The sequence below is a fragment of the Rhamphochromis longiceps genome, linkage group LG20, assembly GCF_057381845.1.
Source record: "Rhamphochromis longiceps isolate RC_006_pf linkage group LG20, R_longiceps_female_GT1.1, whole genome shotgun sequence".
NCBI lineage: Eukaryota > Metazoa > Chordata > Actinopteri > Cichliformes > Cichlidae > Rhamphochromis > Rhamphochromis longiceps.
In genome coordinates this window covers 8704145-8725987 of record NC_140576.1, presented here as the reverse complement: position 1 = coordinate 8725987, position 21843 = coordinate 8704145, and the positions used below count along the sequence as shown (strand labels likewise).

Below are 21843 nucleotides of genomic sequence, written 5' to 3'. Positions count from 1 at the left end.
CCGACATTGTGAGACATACCCAAACCATACACAGATAAAACAATGGTTACGATATTACAATGCAATATTAAATTTTCCAAATTAACTGATTTTAGCCCATTTTAATAGTTACAATTAACACCACCTTTGTTGTCACTACTATTATGAGTATTAAGTCATTACTATGGCTACTCATAGCTGTAGAAAATTAATAATGCATTTTATGTAGTCTTTGGAATAAACAAATGGGTATACAGTTGACATGTTTAATGGTTACATACTGGTTAAACTATATATCATTTAAGTAAGGTAAGGAAATGAGTCACATAAAGAACTATATCTCTCATATATTGTGTTTCAGATTCTAATTATGACTGGGTTTTTTTAAAGTGACTGATTCATTTCCTTACCCTACTTTCAGTGTGAAAATGATATATAATATAATACACACTGCATTCTCTTGCAGTGGAAACAATTGAGTATAATTTCAATCAGATGTTGTTTTATTGTATAAAATTTGAAAAAAAAAAAAAAAACGGAGTCCAATAATTATTTTACAAATGATGTTTGATTATCTGTGCGTGGTGTTAAAACCTGATCTACAACAACAGTTCATGAGAACTTTGCACCTTTACTTATTTACGACACTCTTATGCCCTATTTGTTAACCCAAACAGGACTGAGTAGGTTTAAGTTGTGGAGATTTAACCATCCACCAAAACAAAGTGAAAGAGAATAACGTTTCTTGTGTAGGCTCACAGTATTAAAAAAAAAGGTAAAAAGTAGAATATCTTCTGGTCCTGGATAATCCAGATTTTTCCAGTTTTATTTTTTTTAAGCACCATAGAAGTGTTTTCACTGAAAAGAAAGTTAATTTGTTTGAAAGATATGAATCTGACTTTTTAAAAATTACATCAGCTACTAAAACCTACATGCACTTAAACTTGTATTTTTTAATCTGAATAATCTGATCCTTTATAAAATATAAAAATATGTTAATTTACAGTCACTACAGGAGAATGAAAATGAAAATAAATGTATTTAAGTCATAAAAACTGATCGTGTGTCACTTATATGTACTACAGACAATAAAACATTGTATAAAACATATGGCTGTTTCATGATAAATGAAAGCATTTGAATCAGTTAAAGTTTAAATACACTGAGGTTGTGCTTACTGTACAACAATTTTAAACAGAAAAGGCACATAAAAGTGAACTTTTACACCAATTGTGGGTGTTTTTTGTTTGCCTAGAATGCATTTTAAATAAAGAAAACCAGCTGCCGTCTCTGTGCGGAGGGCGAGAGGCGAGTTGGGGCAGTGGGAGTGGATAAAGGAAGGAAAGGAGGAGTTTTGCCCTCAGGAGAAGTGAAAGTGAAATGAATCTGTGGAGTATTTAAAGAGGAAGTTTGGAGTCCCAGAGCTGTTGGCAGACGGGACTGCAGAGGACGACGCAGGCAGCACTCAGACGCGCAGGTGAGCCGCTCGACATTTAGGTAAAAGCTTTTTAAATTTCAGCAACACTGAATCTAATGATGAGCCGTGTGTCTGACAGCTCCTTGTGTACACTCACTTTGCTTTCATTCTCTTGCTTGGCTTCTGAATGGCTCCACCTCTCTCTCTCCTTATTCAGTTTAACTTTAACTCTTTCCTCACATTCCTCCCACACACAGTTTGTTTAATTCTCCCACACACTGTAGAAGAGCTACAAAGTCGTCAGGTTTAAATCAGGGGTTTAAGCCGACAAGACAAACTGAAAGTATCTTTGAGCTGCTGCTGTTTTGTCTCCTTTGCGAGGCATCTTTCTTTCAGTGACTTCGTCTTTTGTTTTCCTGGATTAGCTGTTAATTACAGGGCAGAGTGAGGCATATTTCAGGCTTCACAGGAAGAGTCCCACGATGGAAATCTCTTCCTTAAAGTTTTCTCGTCTGCTCTCTTCTTCCTTTTTCTCGTTTCTATCAGCTCTTCCTTGTCAGACTGACCTCCCGCGCCCCCTCTGTTGTTTGCTTTCTTTTTCTTTCTGACAACTGATAACACAAAACTGGTTTTTCAAGCTAGAATACCTATATAGTCCTATTTATGACTGTAGTTACAGTAAGTGATGGGTCTATTTTCAATATCTGGATATATGGATATGGATTTAAAGCTGACAAGCTGAACCTCACGTTGTTTTTTTAACATATATGCTTTATTTGGGTCAAAACAAAAACGACTTTTTCCTCTTCTGACTCCTGCCTCTCAGGAAAGCCGTACAGTTGTTCTGCTACCTTTCCCCCTCAAGCAGACCAAACCTTTAAGGGGAGTATTTCTTTAAGACGCACTCTGGTTTAAGAGCGTTCAATCAGACAGCAACACAGTAAATTATCTAACTTAAAAGAACAGAAGACTTTACAAAAGCATCTATTATCAGTTCCAGAAACCAGTTTTGGTTAATAAGAGTTTTCTGTAAAAAGCAGTTTGTATCCCATAACTCTCGCTAACATCTTTGTCCATTTTATTACAAATTTAATGGTGAGCCTGTAATTTTTTTTAAGCTACTGTAATGAGCCAAGCTGCTGTGTGACTGGGAGGTGTGTCGTGTTTGGAGTGATAAACTAAATCTCCTTGCATCGGTCTGAATCTGTGTGGGACTTTTAAATCACCGAGTTAGACCTGAGTGGCTGGGTGATTTTAATGGTTGTTTTTATGTTACAGCATAAAGAACACTGGACTCTGATCGCCTTATAGGCTTAAATGTCTGCTTCTGCAGAAGCATAAACCAGCAGTTAGAGAGTCGGAATAAATGGCTGAAAATGATCAAACTTTATCAAAAAAAAAAAAAAAGAAAAAAAAGAAATGTATCACAAAGTGGGTTTTCACTTGTTCATTGATGAAATACATCTTTTTTTTCTTTAAATTGTTCACATTTCAGCCAAATAACTTAAAGTACATCAGGGTGGAGGTTACACAATTTCCATTCAGATCCACTGTGAACCACTGCAGGTCTGAGATCAGGTCGTGTCAGCGCCCAAAAACCAGAACAAAATGAGCCAGCGGAAGTTAGTGTTGCGACTGCCACTGAATCATCTAAACCCTCAGCTGCTCGCGCAGCCCAACAATGGAAACAAGCCACAATTCTCAATTTCAAATCACTAAAAAGCGCCTTACTCATTTGTCAGTGCAAAACAAACATGAAGTAATGCATCGAAAAGCTCACTCATGTTTTTCCGTTTCAGGTCGTCTGAGTTTGATTACTGCTCTCAAACATATCATGTAAATTCACCTACTTTCTGTTTCTAACTTGTTCTTTTTTTTCTTTTTATTTTAGCCGTGTTGACCTGAGGCCAGCCCTGCTGAAACCCTCTGTTTGTGGGTGGGATTGTAACGGAACCCATAATGCAGCTGTGATTCTGAGCCCCAGCTGGTTATGGGGTCCGTTTCCATCCCACGGCGCACAAGACATCCCCCGACCCATCAGCCCGGTGGGGCATCCTCCTTCCTTCCACACATCAGACATTACGCTTCAACACTGCAGGTCACCTTGAAATGTTTTTAAGACAGAATTCATGTCACGTCAGTTCAAAACTCTCACACGAAGAACAAAAACCATGTTTAAACAGTAAAAGCAAAACACCAGTGGCAGTAAAGAACGCTATAAAAGCATCTGGGGTAAAAATACCCAGCTGAGTCACTGAGAAAACCCATTTTGATAACAGCTACTGTCTCGCTGTTCACCATCACGGCCCACGCAGGGCAGACCTGTGGTTTTGTTTCTGTTGAATCAGTGAAGAAAGTGAAACTAACGCCTGTAAGGTCATGTGACACTCTGTCGCCGGTCTGCAAAAGTGGTTCGACTGATTACTGCAGAGGTGTTTTTCCTCAATGACACGTTTTCTCCCGGATTGCTGTGAGCAGGAAACGCAACCGGGAATTTCGTGTCAGCCAAGAATGACACCTGAAACAGCAACTGAGGAGGCAGCTGAAAATTATTTTTTACTTTCAATATTTAAAATGTGTGTAGTTGTTGTTTTTTTTTTAAAAAACTAATTGTATTGCTAAACAGGTATTTCTAATAAACCTCAAACTTTAAACTGACAGTTAAAGTTATTATTTTTCTTGCAGTGCCCATTGTGGCACGTTGCTTATGATGCGCTCTACCACCGACGGTTTCAGTGGTACATATGTACAGTAAATAACAGTGGTTTTTCTCGTCCTCTTGGTACTACTACCTGGTTTATGTATGACAACAATGCTTTCTCGGAAAGCTCGTGACAACCCATGTTGTCCTGTAAATGTCAAATCACATTACAAGCTTTTACCATTTCCTCCAAACACATCACAAAGCAGCAGCTGCAATTTGTTCTGCTTTTACAAATGAGTGTGGCCCACTGTTTCCACAAACCAGCACACAATATGTACACGTGTTCTTCTTAATATCCATTGTTGGGTAAGGCTGCTTAATCTATAAGAGTGAGGAAAAAACTGCCCTCAATTACACCAAACAGCATCACCTACAGAGGAGTACCTGTAATTCGACAGTTCCACAAGATCGCAGGAAATGACTGAGCAGCAGGTTCCGTGTTGAGTCCACACCTGCCATCACCGACCCTGTGAAAGAGGGTGAAACCTTTCAACAAGCAGAGCACATATTTGGCTTCATAAGAGATTCTGTTTTGGTCGGTTCAAAATAAAGACAAACATATTGGGATAAAGCTTCATACAAGTCTGTTAGACTTTTATTCTGCTATAACTTATTGTAGTATTTAACTGTGGATGATGACGTGATGTTTTTTGTTTTGTTCTTTCATGGCAGTTTTCTCATCTGGGTGGTTAGCCTGCTCTCTATCGTGCCGGTGTGTCCTCTTTGTTGATTGGACCTCACCTCATATTTCTATACAATTATTATACTATATTCTAAAATATTATTTCATCTTATTATACATCAGACTATCCTGATGATGTCTCAGCCAAAATATGCTTTCAATATTTGGTAAGAAAAATGAATGTTTCCCATCTGGTGCCTGTATTCTGTTTGTTTTCATATTTGTCAAGACCGGGCACGCGATACATGTTTAAGATCTGAAGCTGAGCGCACTCCTACTTTGTGTTACATTTCAGTGTTCACTCAAACATGTCTGGCCTGGATGGTGGAGGAATACACCCACCCGCGTGTCAGACACTAGACTAACTCAGCTATCTTTTATTTTCTGTTCACGCTGCAGGTATTAATCCACCAAATGCAGATTTTCAGACTCACACAACTCAGATCCCAGAAGCATGATGGTGAAGCTTAAAAGGTTCAAAAGCACTGAGAGTGAAGAGGAATGTAGATCAAACCACCCACATTTCTATAGAAAAGAATTTTTCAGAAAAGCCAAACATGCCTACTGCATTTTCATTCTTGCTTAGTCATTTGTAGACAAGATGAAAATCTGAGTTACACACAGCTACACAGAAGGTGAGAGCGCTCAGGGAAATTTAAAAGAAAAGAAAACACACAGCACTCTTTGACACAAAGAAAGCCACTCTATTTAGTCTTCCACAGTAGGCTGTGTTATCAAAAAGCAAAGGCAGAACCAGAAAGACCAGCTATTCATTTTCTACGTTTACTTTGCTAGTACGATAAAATTGAATTACAGTATGCATCTAAAAATATGTACTGGTTAACTAACGACTGAAATCAATTCACAGAAAACAAAAGTGTGAACATGACCTGGATCAGTAGTAGCTACAACTGAACAGAGTTGAGGTTAATTTGGGCTGAGGCACTGGACAAGTGGTGAACAAGTGCCATTCACACAAGAACGAGTCAGTCAGCAGCCTGAAGGAGCCAAAGGCAAAGGAAACTTGGACAGTAGTCTTTCACAAGTTTGAGGTGTCACGTCCTATTCTTTCATTCATGGCTATGAACTGGCTCATGAGACTGTTCTTCATTTCCCTCTCATGCTCCTTTAACCTCTGCAAACAGGCGTCCATCTCTCTGATCTGGGCATCCGTCGCCAACACTGATGTGGAGACTTCCTCCATCACCGTGTGCTGTAAAACAAAGACATTGCAGCATGCAATTAGAAGACAGTGACACCCTTTCATCTGTCTGCTCAAAGTGAAACTATGGCCACTGGTCTTACAGTCGACCATCCCTTCAAATCTACTCTGGTGAATAGAACAAACTCCAGCAATAAAACAGCCTCCTGATAAGGACAGAATATTGAATAAGTGATACTGATCCTTATGCAGATTTCCTACAGATTAGATAAAGAACTGGAGACCCAAATACTGGCCAGAGGTCAGTTTAAATGCATGCAGGAATCTGATGGCATTCTTTTAAAAGCTAGCTTATCTGACAGAGTGGATCCAACTGTGAAAATTTGTGTTCAAAGACAATGTGTGTGCAACAATGAAGCCCACCTACACCTAAATACTAAGAACATCCAAGGGCATGCCGATCAATTTCAGAAAGTCCTTTCCACTAAACCCCAACATCAAAAGTATATGGGATAATAATAAACACCTCTGCATGGTCTTTGCTGATAATTTGAAAACTGAAGAATAGCCATGAACGCTTGGGCTTTGTTGTAGGTTTTCAATGTGCACAGAAAAAATGATGTAGCTCCCACAGACCTCACTACCTGCTGTAAAAGGCTTGAGCTACTCTGTGGAGCCAGACCTGTATAGAGAATATAAACAGAGTAAAGTGTAACTGGACCAAAACCTCCTGTGCAGTAGTGTGTTTAAACCAGTCTATGTGATATCTGCACCTCACGACCAATTCACATACTATTTATACTATTTTAGTGATTTTTACTGGAATCTAAATGCACTGGTCTCCATAGAAGTTCAAACGTCAAACAAGCTTGTTGTTTCAGTGTGCTCAAGGCTACAAATAAAGACATTCAACAGAATGGTTCAGACATTTTTTAGAGTGCAGTTTAAAGTTTTTTTCCCCCCCATTCTTAAAAAATAAAAATTAACAATTCGGTTTAGAAGTACTGAACTTCGAGGACAGAAACTAAGTATTGACCCTGTTGCACTAGAATCGATCTGATACCGATACCAGCGCTTGATTGATAGCATCTAGCACCGCCCCTGCAAACTTGCAACAGAATCAAACTCACGGGGCTGATTGTGTGCACGTGTTCTGGTGGGCTGTACTGGTCCTCGTCGTCATCCACCTCCGCTGGGCCCAGGTGCTTGTTGAGCCCTCTGTCGTCCACTTCGTCCCTGACTGCACTTCGGTGCGGAGGTGGGCGTGGCGGGTGTAGGTGCTGGGGATGGCGCTTCACCGGGTTCCCCCCCCCCTGGGCATTTCGAAGATCACGTCGCTGTCTACGTATCAGCTAGACGACGCGCTCGGTCCCGCAGCGGGTCTTCTGCTCGTGGTACAGTGACCCGCGGACGACCCTCTCCGCCAGCAGCTGTTTATCCGCCGGTAAACCGCGGAGTTCTCGCCGTGCCCGCGATCAAGTTGCGGATCCTTAGCAGTCTTCGGATTTCGTTCTCCTGCCAGTTGTGCATCCTGGGGTTGCGTTCAATTACCCCAACAACACGTCTCAACTTACTAAAAAACAAAAACAAACAAACAAAAATCACACAAACACCGTTTTAAAAAGATGCATTTATTTATTTATTTAATCTTTGCACCCCGTGCGTCATACAGCTCCGCCGGAAGACGACGTGCAAATAGAGGATTATTTGTCTCCCACCCCCTCATCCCCCCTTTTAAACTCCTGATACCGTCATCCACGTCACGCCAGTCACTCTCAACCCTAGTAAACACACTAAAAACACCGATAAACAGCCAAAAATTGCGAAAACAAATAGTCATTTACAAATCTCACCTTCTAGCCAAGTTATCACAGATATGTAGTCTTATTCGTATTTAATGGATTCTATTATTGTTCTTTAATTTATGTTTAGTTTGCTGAGGGTGCTTCCTTATTTCATGTTTGTTTTTATCGTTAAAAAAAAAGGTTTGTTTTAGTTTCGGTTTAATTAGTTTCCCTCTTGGTTTAAGTCTAATTATTATTGTATGGAGGGCATGTGTCAGAGGCTAGAGTTAGGAAACTTAGTACAGGTATTAGAATAAAAACAACTTTTGGAAAGCGGTTCACTCAAATTGTGTCATAGTATTGTAGACATTCAGAGTCTCCAACAGTCTCTCAACACCTCATGACTCAAGTTTTAATACTTTATTTTTATACTAAACTAACAGATACTAAAACTAGGGATATTTTCTTCACAGCTTTACTTTATTTAATTATTGTAGTGCACAAAATTGCTTCAGTTAGTTTTAATTGCTCTCAAAAGTCATTTAAAAAATATTACACACAACAACACACAAACTAAAATATTTCTTCACATCTAGTTTAATTTACTTTTATTTAACTATAACATGTTCGCCTAATGGATTTTATGTTGCTAAGCAAAGGACATCCCAGTATCACATATTGTTTATGATATGTATTCTGATTGTGCTCTGACTCTGAATGAAAGAAGTCAAAGTCTAACTCTCCGTCTAAACAACACTGGAAAGGTTCAATAAAACCTAACAATGATGAGCACATATATCATCCAATCAGAGCAGGTCTGTCTGCAGGTGTATGGTAACACATGGCACACCTACTTGGTGTAAATAGTTGCATTTTAAGTTTAGGCATGTTATTTAATGTGCTTTTAAGGCAAGTCTTATGTTACAGCAATGCTTGGGCTAAAACAGGTTCGTGATAAAGTGAAGGGTTGTATTGTGTAATCCACTGTACTGTAGATGGACCTTTGTGAACCAATCGGTTAACAGATCAGGTACTGCCCCAAGGCAAAAAAGTAAATATAGGACAACAGGCTTGGACATCATGCAAATGCAGAACCAGATAACTTGACAGCCCCCCCCCCAAAAAAAATAAATAAATAAAATCAAGGCGGGAGCAGTATTACAGCACAGCTGCTGCAGTCGCTCTGCACTGCCTGGTTCCAAATCATTCCTTCAAAATAACAAACCTTCAGGATAAGGGAACGGAGTCTTTTCCTGAAATGATCCCTTCATTTCTCAGATTAGTTATGAGCTCTCGGTCAGTTATGAGTGACAGTGAGGGTTAAACTAACCAAGTGTGTGATTCAAGTCAGTAGTTTTTTCTTAGCTATACTCATCCTACAGAGGGCAGTCTTTGTCCCTGAGCCTACGGCTAATGTAGCCAGAGGTTAATAGAAGATGGGCTCATTTCCCTACTTTACATTTAAAAAGTCTTCTTTTGTTTGAACAAACTTTAAATGTTAGAGTTGCCTGTATCAGATGAGAGTGTCGAAGCTCTCTGCTGCAGCTTTAGAACATCAAGAACTATAAAGTGTTTGCCATATTTATCTGACCAGCAGCACTTAAGGGAGCCGGGATAAACAGAAGACACTTTTTTTTTTTACCTTATTTCAGTTCAGTGTGATTAATGCAGCCAGAGTGCTAGCCAAACACTAAACCATTAAGCTTCATTTTGTTTGTAGGACACAGGAAAACAAGACTTTGCACGTCTAACTGCACACCATCAGGACATCCAGACGTCAGCGCTATACTGACTCATCTCTTTCCTGTGAACCGAAGGTTGCTGCATGTTCACACGAGAGGTGTTAAGCCATGTAACACGAAGTCGTGTTTGTTGCTCACATTTACTAAATCCATTTTGTCTGTCATTTCTGGAGTGAAATCAAATTTCCAAGCGTAATGTGCAGTGCATTATCTGCCTCAACAGCAGCTCAGACAATTAAAGTTCCTTGAATATCACCTTAGTAGTTTATAATAAGAAGAAATGTGGACTGAGACACTTGACAGCTGTCAGACAGTCGGTGGTCTGATGAGGCAGAAAGTGCAGGGAACTAGGTAGCACTCCAAGATCTCATGATTTTTCTTGTAGTTTCATCAACTGATTATTTCAGTCACGGTTGTGAGCTGACATTATAAGGCATTTTCCTGTTATGGTCCATTGACCTCTGCAGATGGATGTCCTCCAGCACCTGTGTGCAGTTGCAGGAGGACTTTTCTCCAAGCTAGGTGACCGTCACTGACACTAGCTTCATCATTGTTGTTTTCCTTTTCTTTGTTCAAAATGCAGCGTGTCATTAATGGGACAATGACACATTTTCTGCAGTTCGTCTCTTTAAATCATAGAGATAATGGGATCTCCATGTCTTTAGGTCCATAATTTGTTTGACAGAGACAATTTTTGATAATTTTGCCTCTATACACCTATCAAAATGATCAAACATTACTTGGGCAAAATTACAAACTTTTAAATATAAGGGTTACTTTTTTAATACTTGGATGAAATTCCTTTGCAGTCAGTAACTGCCTGATGCCTGGAACCCACGAACATCACCGAATGCTGTGTTTTTTCCTTTGAGATATTCTGCCAGGCTTTTGCTGCAGCTGTCTTCAGCTGCTACTTGTTTGTGGTTCTCTCTGCACTCAGCTTTGTATTTAATAACTGAAAAGCTGCTCTGCTAGGTTGACAACCATTCATACTCACATTTACACCTACGGCTAATTTAGAATCACCAGTTCACCTAACCGCACTAACTGCATGTCTTTGAACTGCTGTAAGGACCTTCCTTTGTGCTACCCATAACTTTATTTACAATCTTTAAAAAAAAACATTTGCTTAGATGATCAATGTGAAAATTGCTGCATGTTTAGTTTCTACACACAAAGCTGTTTATGGTTGTATTAGCAAAACAAAAAAAAAAGTAAGCAATAAGAAAATGATCTAACTAAACTTCACCCCTGATGGAAGGATTTCATGATGTTGGGTTTCTAAGACCAGGGTCAACTTTTGAGTTGTGGGCTCACCTTATGATTGACCTTTCTCCCTCACTGGATAAGAGGTGGCGAGCTCAAACCCTAACAAAATTCCAGAGTCTCAGTACAGAGAGCAGTATGCACAAATTTTGGGGCACAACTACTGCAGTTATTTCACCTAACACTGGATGGCGCCATGCTGGTCCGACACGCGAATGTATGTCGTAGGAAAACACAAATTACATTTCACTAGTTCCGCAGAGAAAACAGGCAATGCAGCGCAACATCTGACATCAACCAGCGAGCAACCGTGCGGCTAGCGTAACCCAAAATCAGGCTCATCTTCGCCCGTCTCAACGCGAGCAGCGGGACGACGCCTTGACACAAGATATGAGGAGAGGGTGAATGAGCTGACTGGTAGAAAGCTCACCTGTTTGTGCTGTGGTGGTGGTGATGATGGAGAACATCGAGGAGCTCTCGCCCCTTCGCATCACCCCTACAGTCCGTGCTCTGAGCTCCGCGCTGCGGGGGAAGCGTGAAGATGTCCACGGTTCCAGCCGTGTAAACGGTGACAGGGTATTCCCTGAACCAGAGAAGCTTTGGTTTAAGGAGAGCAGCGCTAAAAATCTACGAAACAGGGACTTCTTGTCGCCGACCACGATGCTTAACACGCTGTACGCCGACGGACAGGTTGGTTTGACTGATACCTGTTGGATATATTAGCCTCTGCGTGACTCCATGCTGTTTTATGTTATTTCAACATAGCGCTAAATAGTATCTAAGCCGCTCAATGCGCTTTCTGAACACGCTTCTTAAATCTAGTCAAACCGGACGCTGTCACCAGACAGCGGGAATACCGCTGCTTAAACACATTGAAGTTCCGATAAACAGCTCTTCATTTTATTCTTCCGCTAAGCGGTGTAGTTCCTCGGCACTAGTGTGTTTATGTTAGTGCTAGTTCGTTTCGCGCAGTAATACAGTGATATTAAAAACGAATAAAGGTGTTTTCAGCTGTTTCGAACGTGACTCGACCAATAGGAGCGAGGGACCGAACTGTCTGCTTTAAAGTGCTCAGGTGATTCCGACTGCCCGTGAATGCCACACGGAGTCATAAATAACACCTAAATTCACAAAACAGTAGGTACATCTGAATGATACTAAGAGGGCCTGGTACCGTGGATTGATCAGGTTGCTGACTTTGCTCCAACATCATCATCGACCAGGCACTAACAGCCAGCAGTAATTATTAACCCATGACTGACACATACAATATAGGTCAGATAGACAGAAAGGCCAAGCTGGCTGTGCTGCAACTTGCGTTACACAGAGCACAAAAAGACCCCGTTTAAAGCTTGTTCTCTTCAGCCATAAAATATGACAATGCAAAGATTAAAAAAGAAACACATTAGTACATATTTGTTTATATCCTTGTGCATGTGTTATGTTCCACAATGCACTCGTTTTGTTTACAGTGTAGAGATGCACTGGCATTGATTTCTAAAGCAGACTCCATTATCTAATGTTTTTTTCAATTCAATTCAATTCTTTATTTATTTGTCACATGTAGTTATAACTAGTACAACACACAGTGAAATGTTTTTTCCGGCTAAAAAGTACTCCCCCCCCCCCCCCGACTGTGCATCTTACTAAACTTATAATAAAAAAAAATATCTATATAAAAGTATAAAAATGTATAATATCGTGTAAAATATTACGCTGTAATAGTTAAGAGCTATAGTGTACGTATTTACATAAATACAGATGTAAATGATAAAATAAAAATAAAAATAAGAATAAAACTCAAAAGAAAATTATATACTGTGTATGGAATTGTCCATCATGTTGTCCGATTTGTGTTTTGATTGAGGAGTCTCACTGTTTGTGGGTAAAAACTCCTCCTGAACCTTTCAGTTCTTGTTTTCAGGCTACAGAGGCGTTTCCCTGACCTCAGTGGCCTGAACAGTTTGTAAGCGGGATGGCTGGAGTCGTTAGTGATCCTGATGGCCCGGGATCTGCACCTTTCAGCGTAGATGTCCTGCAGTGTTGGTAAAGATGTTCCCATAGTGCGTTCAGCTGTGCGCACGACCCTCTGCAGGGCTTTCTGTTGCTGTACTGTGCAGTTCCCGTACCACACCGTGATGTTATTACACAGGATGCTCTCAATGACCCCGGTGTAGAATCTCCTCTGGATGTTCTTGGAGATCTTAAACCTCTTTAAACGCCTCAGATGATAGAGGCGCTGTCTGCCTTTGCTGATGAGGAAGTCCGTATGTGTGTTCCAATTAAGGTCCTCGTTGATATAAACACCGAGGTATTTCCACTGAGACATACTGAGAATGGTGTGCATTTTTTTTTATTTGCAAAAATGTGTGTAGAACAAATAAAACATGAAGCACTTTTCAAAACAATGTTACAAAGTGCTTAGCAATAATAAAAGCAACAAATATGAGAAGTTGGAGTTAAGCATGACTACAGTGGGAATTTAAAAACAATTAAAAATTGAAAAGATTAAGGAAAAACAAACATTTATACACATTTGGGTCTTAAAAATGAAAAAGATTCCGCATTAGCAGTTATAGAAAGCGGATGATAAACATGTGCTTTAAGAGATTTAAAAGAGGTTACAAAATTAGCCTGGATGAGATGCTCAGGCAGGGAAATCCAAAGTTGTGAGACCTGGACTGCAAAGCCTCGATCTTTAGTGACTAAACAAGCTTTACAGACTACTAACAAGAATATGCTTTGTTAGTGGGCAGCAGCCATACTCATTTAAAATAACATCTCATAGATATAGGCAGGGGACAGACTATGTAGGGGTTTAAAGTCCAGGAATAAAATGTTAAAATTAATTTTTAAAGCTAACAGGTAGCCAAAGAATGATTGCAAGGACTGGTGCCTGTCAGCAGGATTTTGAATTAATTGATTTTTGATATCTGTCTAAGCTGAATGAAGAAGGATTGCATGACATTAGACTCAAATTAGAGGTCAGAGTCATAAAATACCCCCCAAGTTGCAAACCTCTTTGCAAATATTCTTTAATACAATGCTAATGCTAGGGGAGGATTGTGTGATTACAACTGCGTGAATGTGTCATGTATCAGACAACCATTAATACTTATAAAAACAATAAAAACGCCCTTCATACATTATACTTTTCTTATTGCTTGTATGTGACATCCTATATCTATTTTTACATCCTCCCAGGTCCCTCCAGCAGTGATGTCCAGAGTGCTGTCCCTTCGTGGTAGTGGGGTTCTCCCTGTGGCTGGTGGGGAGGTGATGGGTGAAGGTCTAAGGGTACGGGTGGATCGGGCTGCCACATTCAGGGCCGTTCTGGCGGGTGGAGCTGCAGAGTACCTGAAGCCCTTGAGTCAGAGGCAGGGCTGTGTGGTGCTCAACTGCCCTGCACTGCACCCTAAGTCCAACACACCCAGTCCTGACACAATGAGTTTAGGCCAGCTGAGGACTGTTCTTCTGGCTGACCACATGGGGGCACTGCTGAGAAGACAGGGGTGAGTCTGGTTTAATGGACCTGGACCTTGTAAACCTTGACAGAAATGTCGGGCTTTTAAAGTCCTCTTGGTTTTAATTTTTCTCTCATTCAAAATGAATTAATAACACAGTCATCATAACACTGGAAAATTCCCTAAATTAACTGCTTCCCAAATGTGACAATTAGCTGATTTTTCTCTTTTTTGCATTAGTGGACATTTGAAAGATTTTACCATTGGCTTCTTGATAATCTATAGACTAATCAATTAACCATCAATGGATGCAACTGTTAATTAATCCCTTTCCCTGTCTTAGATATGCCGTGTCCTTCTGCCCAACACTTCCTGAAGACAGCGACATCATCAGTTTCCTCCGAGCTCTGGGAATCGATTGGCCGACAGCCCCGGGTAATTGGACGAATGAAGAGCGGGAGGAGAAGATTCAGGACTCGCTAGAGAAGTCTCAATACAGAGAGAGGGAAATGGAGAGAGGCAGGAGAGCTAGCGGAGGGGGAGGGAGGAAAGCAGAGGAGGGAGAGAACGAAGGAGCACTCAGGATCAACCTGAAGCAAGTTTTTCAAGAGGAGGGGCTGCCGGGATACGACCCCAGCCTTGGCACCTGCACGGGTGAGTCTGAGTGCTTTCCCCCATTGTTCCCTTGCTTACCACAGGCCTTCATTTACACCTCATCATGAAGAATGATCAGTTTATCCAAATCTAGGACAAATATTTTTCATCAGTTGTTGCTTTTTGTGTCAAGGTCTAGAAATCTCTATATCTCATCTTCCTGCTTGTCCAAAAAAAAAAATTAAAATGAAACTGGCAGTTTTCTCTTTACTGAAGCTAATTGCAGTCCACTCAAATAAATCAAGCTCTGTTTTATTTTTATCTGAGGATTTGTGCCAGAATTGCTTCTTGCTGAGCCAGTGACTTCAAACTTCATGTTTCCAGTTTGGTTGCCAGGAGGCTCCGGCAAGCTTCTCACCTGGCCAAGAATAACTTGCGGCACTCATAATTATAACATTCCCGTTTAATTAGTGAGCTTAGAAGACTGTTTTATGTTTACGTTAAGCTAAGCCAACTTTCTCCTGTGTGTGTGTGTGTGTGTGTCTGAGGGGTACCTACTTATTCCAAGAAAGCCAGCAAGCTTAGTTCCCAAAGTAATAAAACTGCATTGATGCAGCTTAGCTTAGATAAAAGATGAGTGAGATAACAGAGATTTCATATCAGAATCAGAATCAGAAAGGGTTTTATTGCCAAATGTTGAGCGGGTTTACAACATTAGGAAATTGCTGCGGTGCTTCAGTGCAAACATACTGTTATAAATACTGTTATAAATTAAGCTTAAATAGACATGAAAATAAAAATGAGAATAAGAATTAAAAGTGCTAAGTAGATAGATAGATATATACATGATATATACATGAGTGCAGGTGGTGATCAGTGCCAAACATGGAATGATGCAGTGAACACAGCGTAGGGTCATGTGTTAGTGGTGGGAACAGTCATACGGTTATTGTTCATGTGTCCAACAGCAGAGGGGAAGAAACTGTTCTTATGGCGAGAGGTTCTGGTGCGAATGGACTGAGGGGAGCAGGGGAGCAGGTCAAACAGACTGTGTCCAGGGTATATTGTATAATAACAGCTGACAAATTGTTGTCCTGTTTTAGTTAACAGAGACGGCGTTTCCCAATTGGCACAACTGGACCTATCCACAGCTGACTGCACAGTGAGACAAACACACTCCATGTCTTTGTTTTTAATATAAAATTATTAATAAAAAACAAAATAAAACGGGCAGACAAAGCACTGATTTTAATTTTGTCACTGCCTCTTTCATAGGCAGCCATGGTAACAGCGTTACATGTGACTTCCTGTCAAGATGAGTTCCGCCAGCAGCAGATAGCAATGCTGTGGAGAGCCAGCGGAGCCAAACACACACAGGTAGCTGCACACACACACACACACACACACTGCAGTGATGAAGGGTTCCTATTTTTACCTGTTCTGCTTTCTGTTTCTGCAGAGGCATCTTGTTTGTGGGCCTGTGAAGACTCCTGGTTCACACCTGACTGCTGCACAGTACTTGCAGTAAGACACATCAGTTCCTCTGTCTGTGCTGCCTCTTTTTTTTTTTTTTTTTTTTTATCCTTTGTCCTCTCTCATCCTTTTTGTGACATACTCATGTCATTTCTGTTACTCCTCCACACACCCTGCCCAGATCCCCACCAGATGTGTTTGTTTTCACCAATAACACTCTTACCATCATCTTCCCTGCACCGTAACGTTGCAGATGTGATGAATAAGACGCTGTTGATGTTTTTCTTCGTCTGCGTGTAATTGTGGTGTATTTTTAGCTCGGTTCCCTGTATTAATGAGCCTTCTATTCTTCCTTCTCTCCTCCAGGTTGAGAAGAGGTCAGATGAAAGAGGCCTCCGAGATGAAGTATGGAGATCAAGTAGAAGGTGTGTGTGTTTATGCGCATTCTCATTGTACAGTCTATATGACTGTAAGTAAACTGAATTAACTGAAGACAAGTGCTTCCTCCTCTTGAAGGTCAGACGTGGGAGGACATCATCAAGGTCATGACCTCTGCTACAGTCAGATTCGAGCTGCTGTCGACTGTCCACACTAGTCCTGTGAGTCATCAGTACAGCACTGTTCCCTTTCAAGCAGCCATGCTCTAACGCGCTAAGTCAGACTGACTGACAGCCATATGTTTAGGTGACGCTGGACGTCAAGAGGGAAGGCGGTGTGTCGACCAAGGGGCCCAGAGGAGGAGTGTTTGTGATGTATAACTGCGCCCGATTGCACACTCTGTTCGACAGCTACGAGAGAGGAGTGGAGAAAGGTGAGAGCTGTGCTTTTCTGTAAATAAATGTTCCCGTAATTCAGATCATTGTGGCCAATGATTGCAGTCTTCCTTTAACCTCACCCAGTCTGAAGAGAAAGAGAGACTTATTAAAAGCCAGAACGAGTTTTATTTATAGTTCAGCGGGACTGTGATGTTTTGTTGCATAAATAAATCAGAAATCGATATTGCTCAGTGGGTGGATAATGTTGCATGTGGAGCATTTTATTTCTGTCACAGTTATAAGAAAGCAAGGTTAGCTGCTTTAGGGTGGTATCCAAGGACATGCAAAACACAAAATGTTGTTATGAATATTAAGAAGCCAGAACAAAACAGAACAAAAACGATCATAAAAAATAATAGCAAAGAAAAAAAAGCAAGTCAGACAAAAAAGTGCTTTACACACGTGTGTCAATCAGATCTTAAAATCCATGAGAAACCAAGATATGAGTGATGTCATCTGATAAATCTGGAAAATCCAGCTCAAAGCTTAGGTAGGGCTAAGCTTTGAGCTGGATCAAATTGTGCTGGAATTGTTTCTATTCTGCATGTGAACTCCATGTTAAGATGTGGTTTGAAAAAAGGGAACAACAATGATGATTTTCAGGTGTGTTGCTGAAGAAGAAGGTGGGTCAGCTGTTCTAAGGGGTGACACCTTGGCAACACAGTGGTTCTGGGCCCATCTCAAGAGTTTGGCTTCCTGGTTGAATAAAGGTTAAAAACAAACTAGCAGGGAATAAGGATGCTGACATTGGATGATTTGAAGTGCCATCATTTTAAACAGAATTTTATATGTGGCCTAAAACTGATCCTTGTGGTACACCAAAGGTAATATGAGTTTTAGATGAAGAGTAAATGCCTGTGATGACTGGGAGAGTTATTTCTAAAAGATGAGAATAAACCTAAATAAGTGCACAGTCCTTGATATGCAGGGTCCAAAAGAATGAAAGCTTTCATCCACAGCTAAATGAAGGGATACTTGGCTTATTGCTTGGTCTCTTGGGTTCAATCAATATGTCTATAATGTTGAACATGTAATGTAAAATCTATCACAATGTTTCTACATTTAGTTTTCCTGACTCTTTATCTGCAGGTCTTTACCCAGAAATCCCAGAGGACTCCCAGCTGGACTTCTCTGCTCTGAAAGAAGAGGTGCCACTTTAGTGTCTTCTATGATATGCTGTTCTCTACAATTTGATTATATTTCTTAATTTTAATTATATTAGAAACTGTAACTTCTAAATTTTAGTAATGCAGTGTTAATCCTACAGCGCTACCATGTGACTGTGTTTTAACTGACAGGGTGAATGGCTTCTCCTGTTCAATTACCTCATTCCATTCTCGGAGCTGCTTGAACAATCGGGACAGGCTCTGGATAGCGAAGGGGGTGGAGCCAGAGTGAACATAAAAACTGAACAGGTAAGAGCAATAACAGAAAAGGTGGATACGTCCGCTGTTGCAGATGTTTATATAACTCATACACATGTTTGTGTTCCTCAGATCTGTAAATTTCTCGTGTCGCTCAGTAAAGACTTTAGCTCCTACTACAACCGGGTCCACGTACTGGGGGTAAGGATGTACTCATATATGTATGTGTGTACTTACAGAGGGGACTGTGTACAAATTAACTGGATTATATTATACATATTGTCCCACAAGAAGTAGATTTTATATTTGTCTGTATACATACACTTAATCATTTTCTGAATTATATATTACCACAGCAAATATGCTTACAGTAGGGTTTTCTGATTATGTGTGAATGCTGCAAAATCTATTTGCTTATGCGTTTATGTGATTTTTCTTGTGTGTTTGTGTGTTCCCTTTCTTCTTATACACTACATTTAAATATAGTTGTGGTCAGAAGATTGCATAGACTCATTCGTTAATGCAGACCTTCCCAAAGTGTGGGAAGGTCTGCAAAGCAGGAGATGAAGCTGAATAGCTGAATATGTTTCCAAACCAACTTCATTCTAAGCCAAAAACTAGAAAATATAGTGAAGCATATCTTCCCTTTGGCTTCACCTGCACAAGTGCCGAGGTAGGTCTTCCCTGCAGAATTGGTTTTCCCTTTGTTAGGAGCAGCTGGGCTGTTCAAATCACGGACAAACAATTTTCTTGATTTTTAGTTCACAAACACTTGTTGTAATGACTAACTAGGGGTGACATTTTGGAGATGTTAGCTCTTTATACAGTAAGGTTACAGCGGGATACAAATAATATCAGGCTGATCCTGCCAAAATTTGTTTCCCCGGTTCAAATCACGGACAAACAGTATCCCACAGTTGTTCATGTTTTTAAACCCATTTTGCACAGAGAGGCATTTTTTTTGAAAAATGTATTGATAGCAATGTTGAATATTATTACACAGGAAAAAACAACTACACATAAAATAATCCCACCGTGACGCCTCTGCCTTTCTAAACGGAGGGACAGTAACTGTGTGTGTATATGTAAGCGTGTAAAATCTGCAGATGGTCAGATTAACAGTATTTTGTCTCTATCTGCTATTTTGCATTTCATCTCATGTAAACAATAACGTGGTGCACAGCCTGACATGAAAAAAGGCACATACCTTTGACGTTGCGTGACGAACTCTGTATTCCTCGTCCACACAGAAGCGCAAAAAAGGAGTTTTAAAAAATCTCCGTTTTCGGTGATTCGAAACGCCGTTTACGTGTGGACGAAACAGCTGCGTTTTCAAAAATAACCGTGTAGGTGTGGACGTAGCGTAAAAGAGTTAGTAGTTTATTTTCTTACTACCTGTAATTTATTGCAGATTACTGTTATTTGCTTAATTGTTTACTAAATGTCTGAGGTGTGAAATAAACCGCAATGGAGCAAAATATGGGTGTGTGTGGTTGGAGGATGTGTTTGTGCATGCGTGCGTGCGTGAGTGTGCGTGGGGTGGGGGGGCGAAAATGTTTGTTGTAAAACAAAGAGGGGCCTAGCAAAAAAACTTTGGGAACCACTGCGTTAATGCATGAACATCCTAGTACTTTGAGGCTTTTAATGATTTTTTTTTTTAACTGGTCTTTTTCCAGGGTGGAATAATTAATTTTCTGTAATTGTGTGGAGGATTAGAGAAAATCCAAGATAAATTCAAACTTATGTACCCTGTTCCTGTTTTCTTTTAAGTCATTAAAGATCTATGCTGTGCATTCATTACACTCTGGAAAAAGAACACGTCAAAGAAAGCCTGAAATTACCATGATATTCATGCCCATGATGAGCCACCTCTGACCACATCTGTAACAGACAGAAAAGAACTGAAGTTTATTTTGAAGCCAGCAGTTGTTTTATTGTTATTTTTGTTCCTCTGTATTTTCACTCCCTCACATACCCTTGCTATATTCTCAGTCTTTCTTCTTGTCTGTCTTGCTTGCAGGAGCCACTGCCTCATCTCTTCAACCAAATGTTTTGTCGTTTGTATCTGCTGAGAGCATTGAGAGAGCTCTACCACAGCGCTCTGGACACCCTTAACCTTCCCCCCATCAGGCAACTATAGCCCCGACATAATTCACCCACCCTTCACTGTTGGCTCTACCTCCCTGCCTTCCCTACGCACACACCACATCCATGTGTATTGTGTGTGTCTAGCTGATACCTTTTTTGGCAATATTAAAACAAATTATGACATTTCACTTGCCCACTGTCCCGCTTCTGCATTTCCCTGTCAGTGTATTGTGACATATTCTAACTGTCTGGTTATTTTTACAGCATACAAGCTGCTTGTATGCTGTAAAAGAAATATTTTGACATTTGGGTTGCTGCTTATTTGCTTTCTTACTGACTGATGAGAAATTCTTCCTTGTCTCAAGCTGTGTGCTTTTGTACTATCTCTTCACACACTTACAAATACAGCTACAGAAGTGCTGCATAATTACCTGTCAACATTTCAGTTGTGTCAGTCTTCTGTACATAGAAAAAGGGGCGATGCCACTAACCAGCAGTCATTTACAGTGATGGCATGCCAATTGCTAGCTAGCCAGCAGCGGCAGCTTTTTTTCTGAGTGACATGGTTTGCTGTTTCTTGGAGTATATGCCTGTTACAGTGTCATGTTTACTATTAGAAATTTTGGCAATATATGTGCGGTCAGAAGATTGCAAAATATAGCTGCTAGCAGTTCATGTTCTTTAACATAAAATGCATAACTTGCCGTTTTTGATTTAAGACTTAGCCAGTTAAATTCACTTTACAATACACACTACACTACACTAAACAAGTACTTAAGGTATATAGTATACTACACTATGATATACATAATATGCTACGCAAGACATATTGCTTGGCACCCTTTGGATGTATAGAAATTGGAAGATACTACAGCTAGTTAGCTTTCCTCAGCTAGTTAGTTAGCTAATTATCTTAACGCAACAAGTGAGAAAAGAGCGAGTCTGGCTCTAAATCAAGATAACAAAGTCCACCTATGAATTTTTAAAGTGTTCTAATTGGAACATTATAACCTGTTTGTTTCAGTACAAAAACTTGGCATTAAACTCAGTATTTGGAAGGGGTTGGATGGTTTCCTGGAAACCTCCAGTTGCCTGGAGACACGAGTAAGCTACTGGTGATATTAGTCTGTTGGGGTTTTTTTTTTTTGTTTGTTTGTTGTTTATTTTAACTCTCAATGAGAAAGCAAGTAAGCACATTTCCCATAATGTCAGAATGTTTCTTTTAATTTTGGCTTTGTTACTACATGATGGAGAAAATGTCTTTCCCTTAAGCACAGCAGGCGTCAGGATCTAAATTAGATTGGCAGAG

At 40.3% G+C, this 21843-nt stretch overlaps 2 protein-coding genes across 2 annotated transcripts; one reads left to right on the top strand and one right to left on the bottom strand.

The window, feature by feature from the left end:
• Positions 1-3893: 3893 nt before the first annotated feature.
• LOC146644917 (uncharacterized) lies at positions 3894-10848 on the bottom strand. The gene is made up of 4 exons (XM_085394246.1): positions 10788-10848; positions 7382-7517; positions 7075-7296; positions 3894-5995 (listed from the first exon to the last, which is right to left on the bottom strand). Exons 2-4 carry the CDS (start codon positions 7472-7474, stop codon positions 5822-5824), a joined length of 489 nt encoding a protein of 162 aa, XP_085250372.1. The 5' UTR covers positions 7475-7517; positions 10788-10848; the 3' UTR covers positions 3894-5821.
• Positions 10849-10983: 135 nt separating this feature from the next.
• On the top strand, positions 10984-21304 carry dalrd3 (DALR anticodon binding domain containing 3). The gene is made up of 13 exons (XM_085393944.1): positions 10984-11426; positions 13941-14248; positions 14544-14854; positions 15898-15956; positions 16070-16171; positions 16254-16318; positions 16634-16692; positions 16784-16866; positions 16952-17078; positions 18172-18230; positions 18381-18497; positions 18579-18647; positions 20467-21304. Exons 1-13 carry the CDS (start codon positions 11190-11192, stop codon positions 20584-20586), a joined length of 1716 nt encoding a protein of 571 aa, XP_085250070.1. The 5' UTR covers positions 10984-11189; the 3' UTR covers positions 20587-21304.
• Positions 21305-21843: the final 539 nt, after the last annotated feature.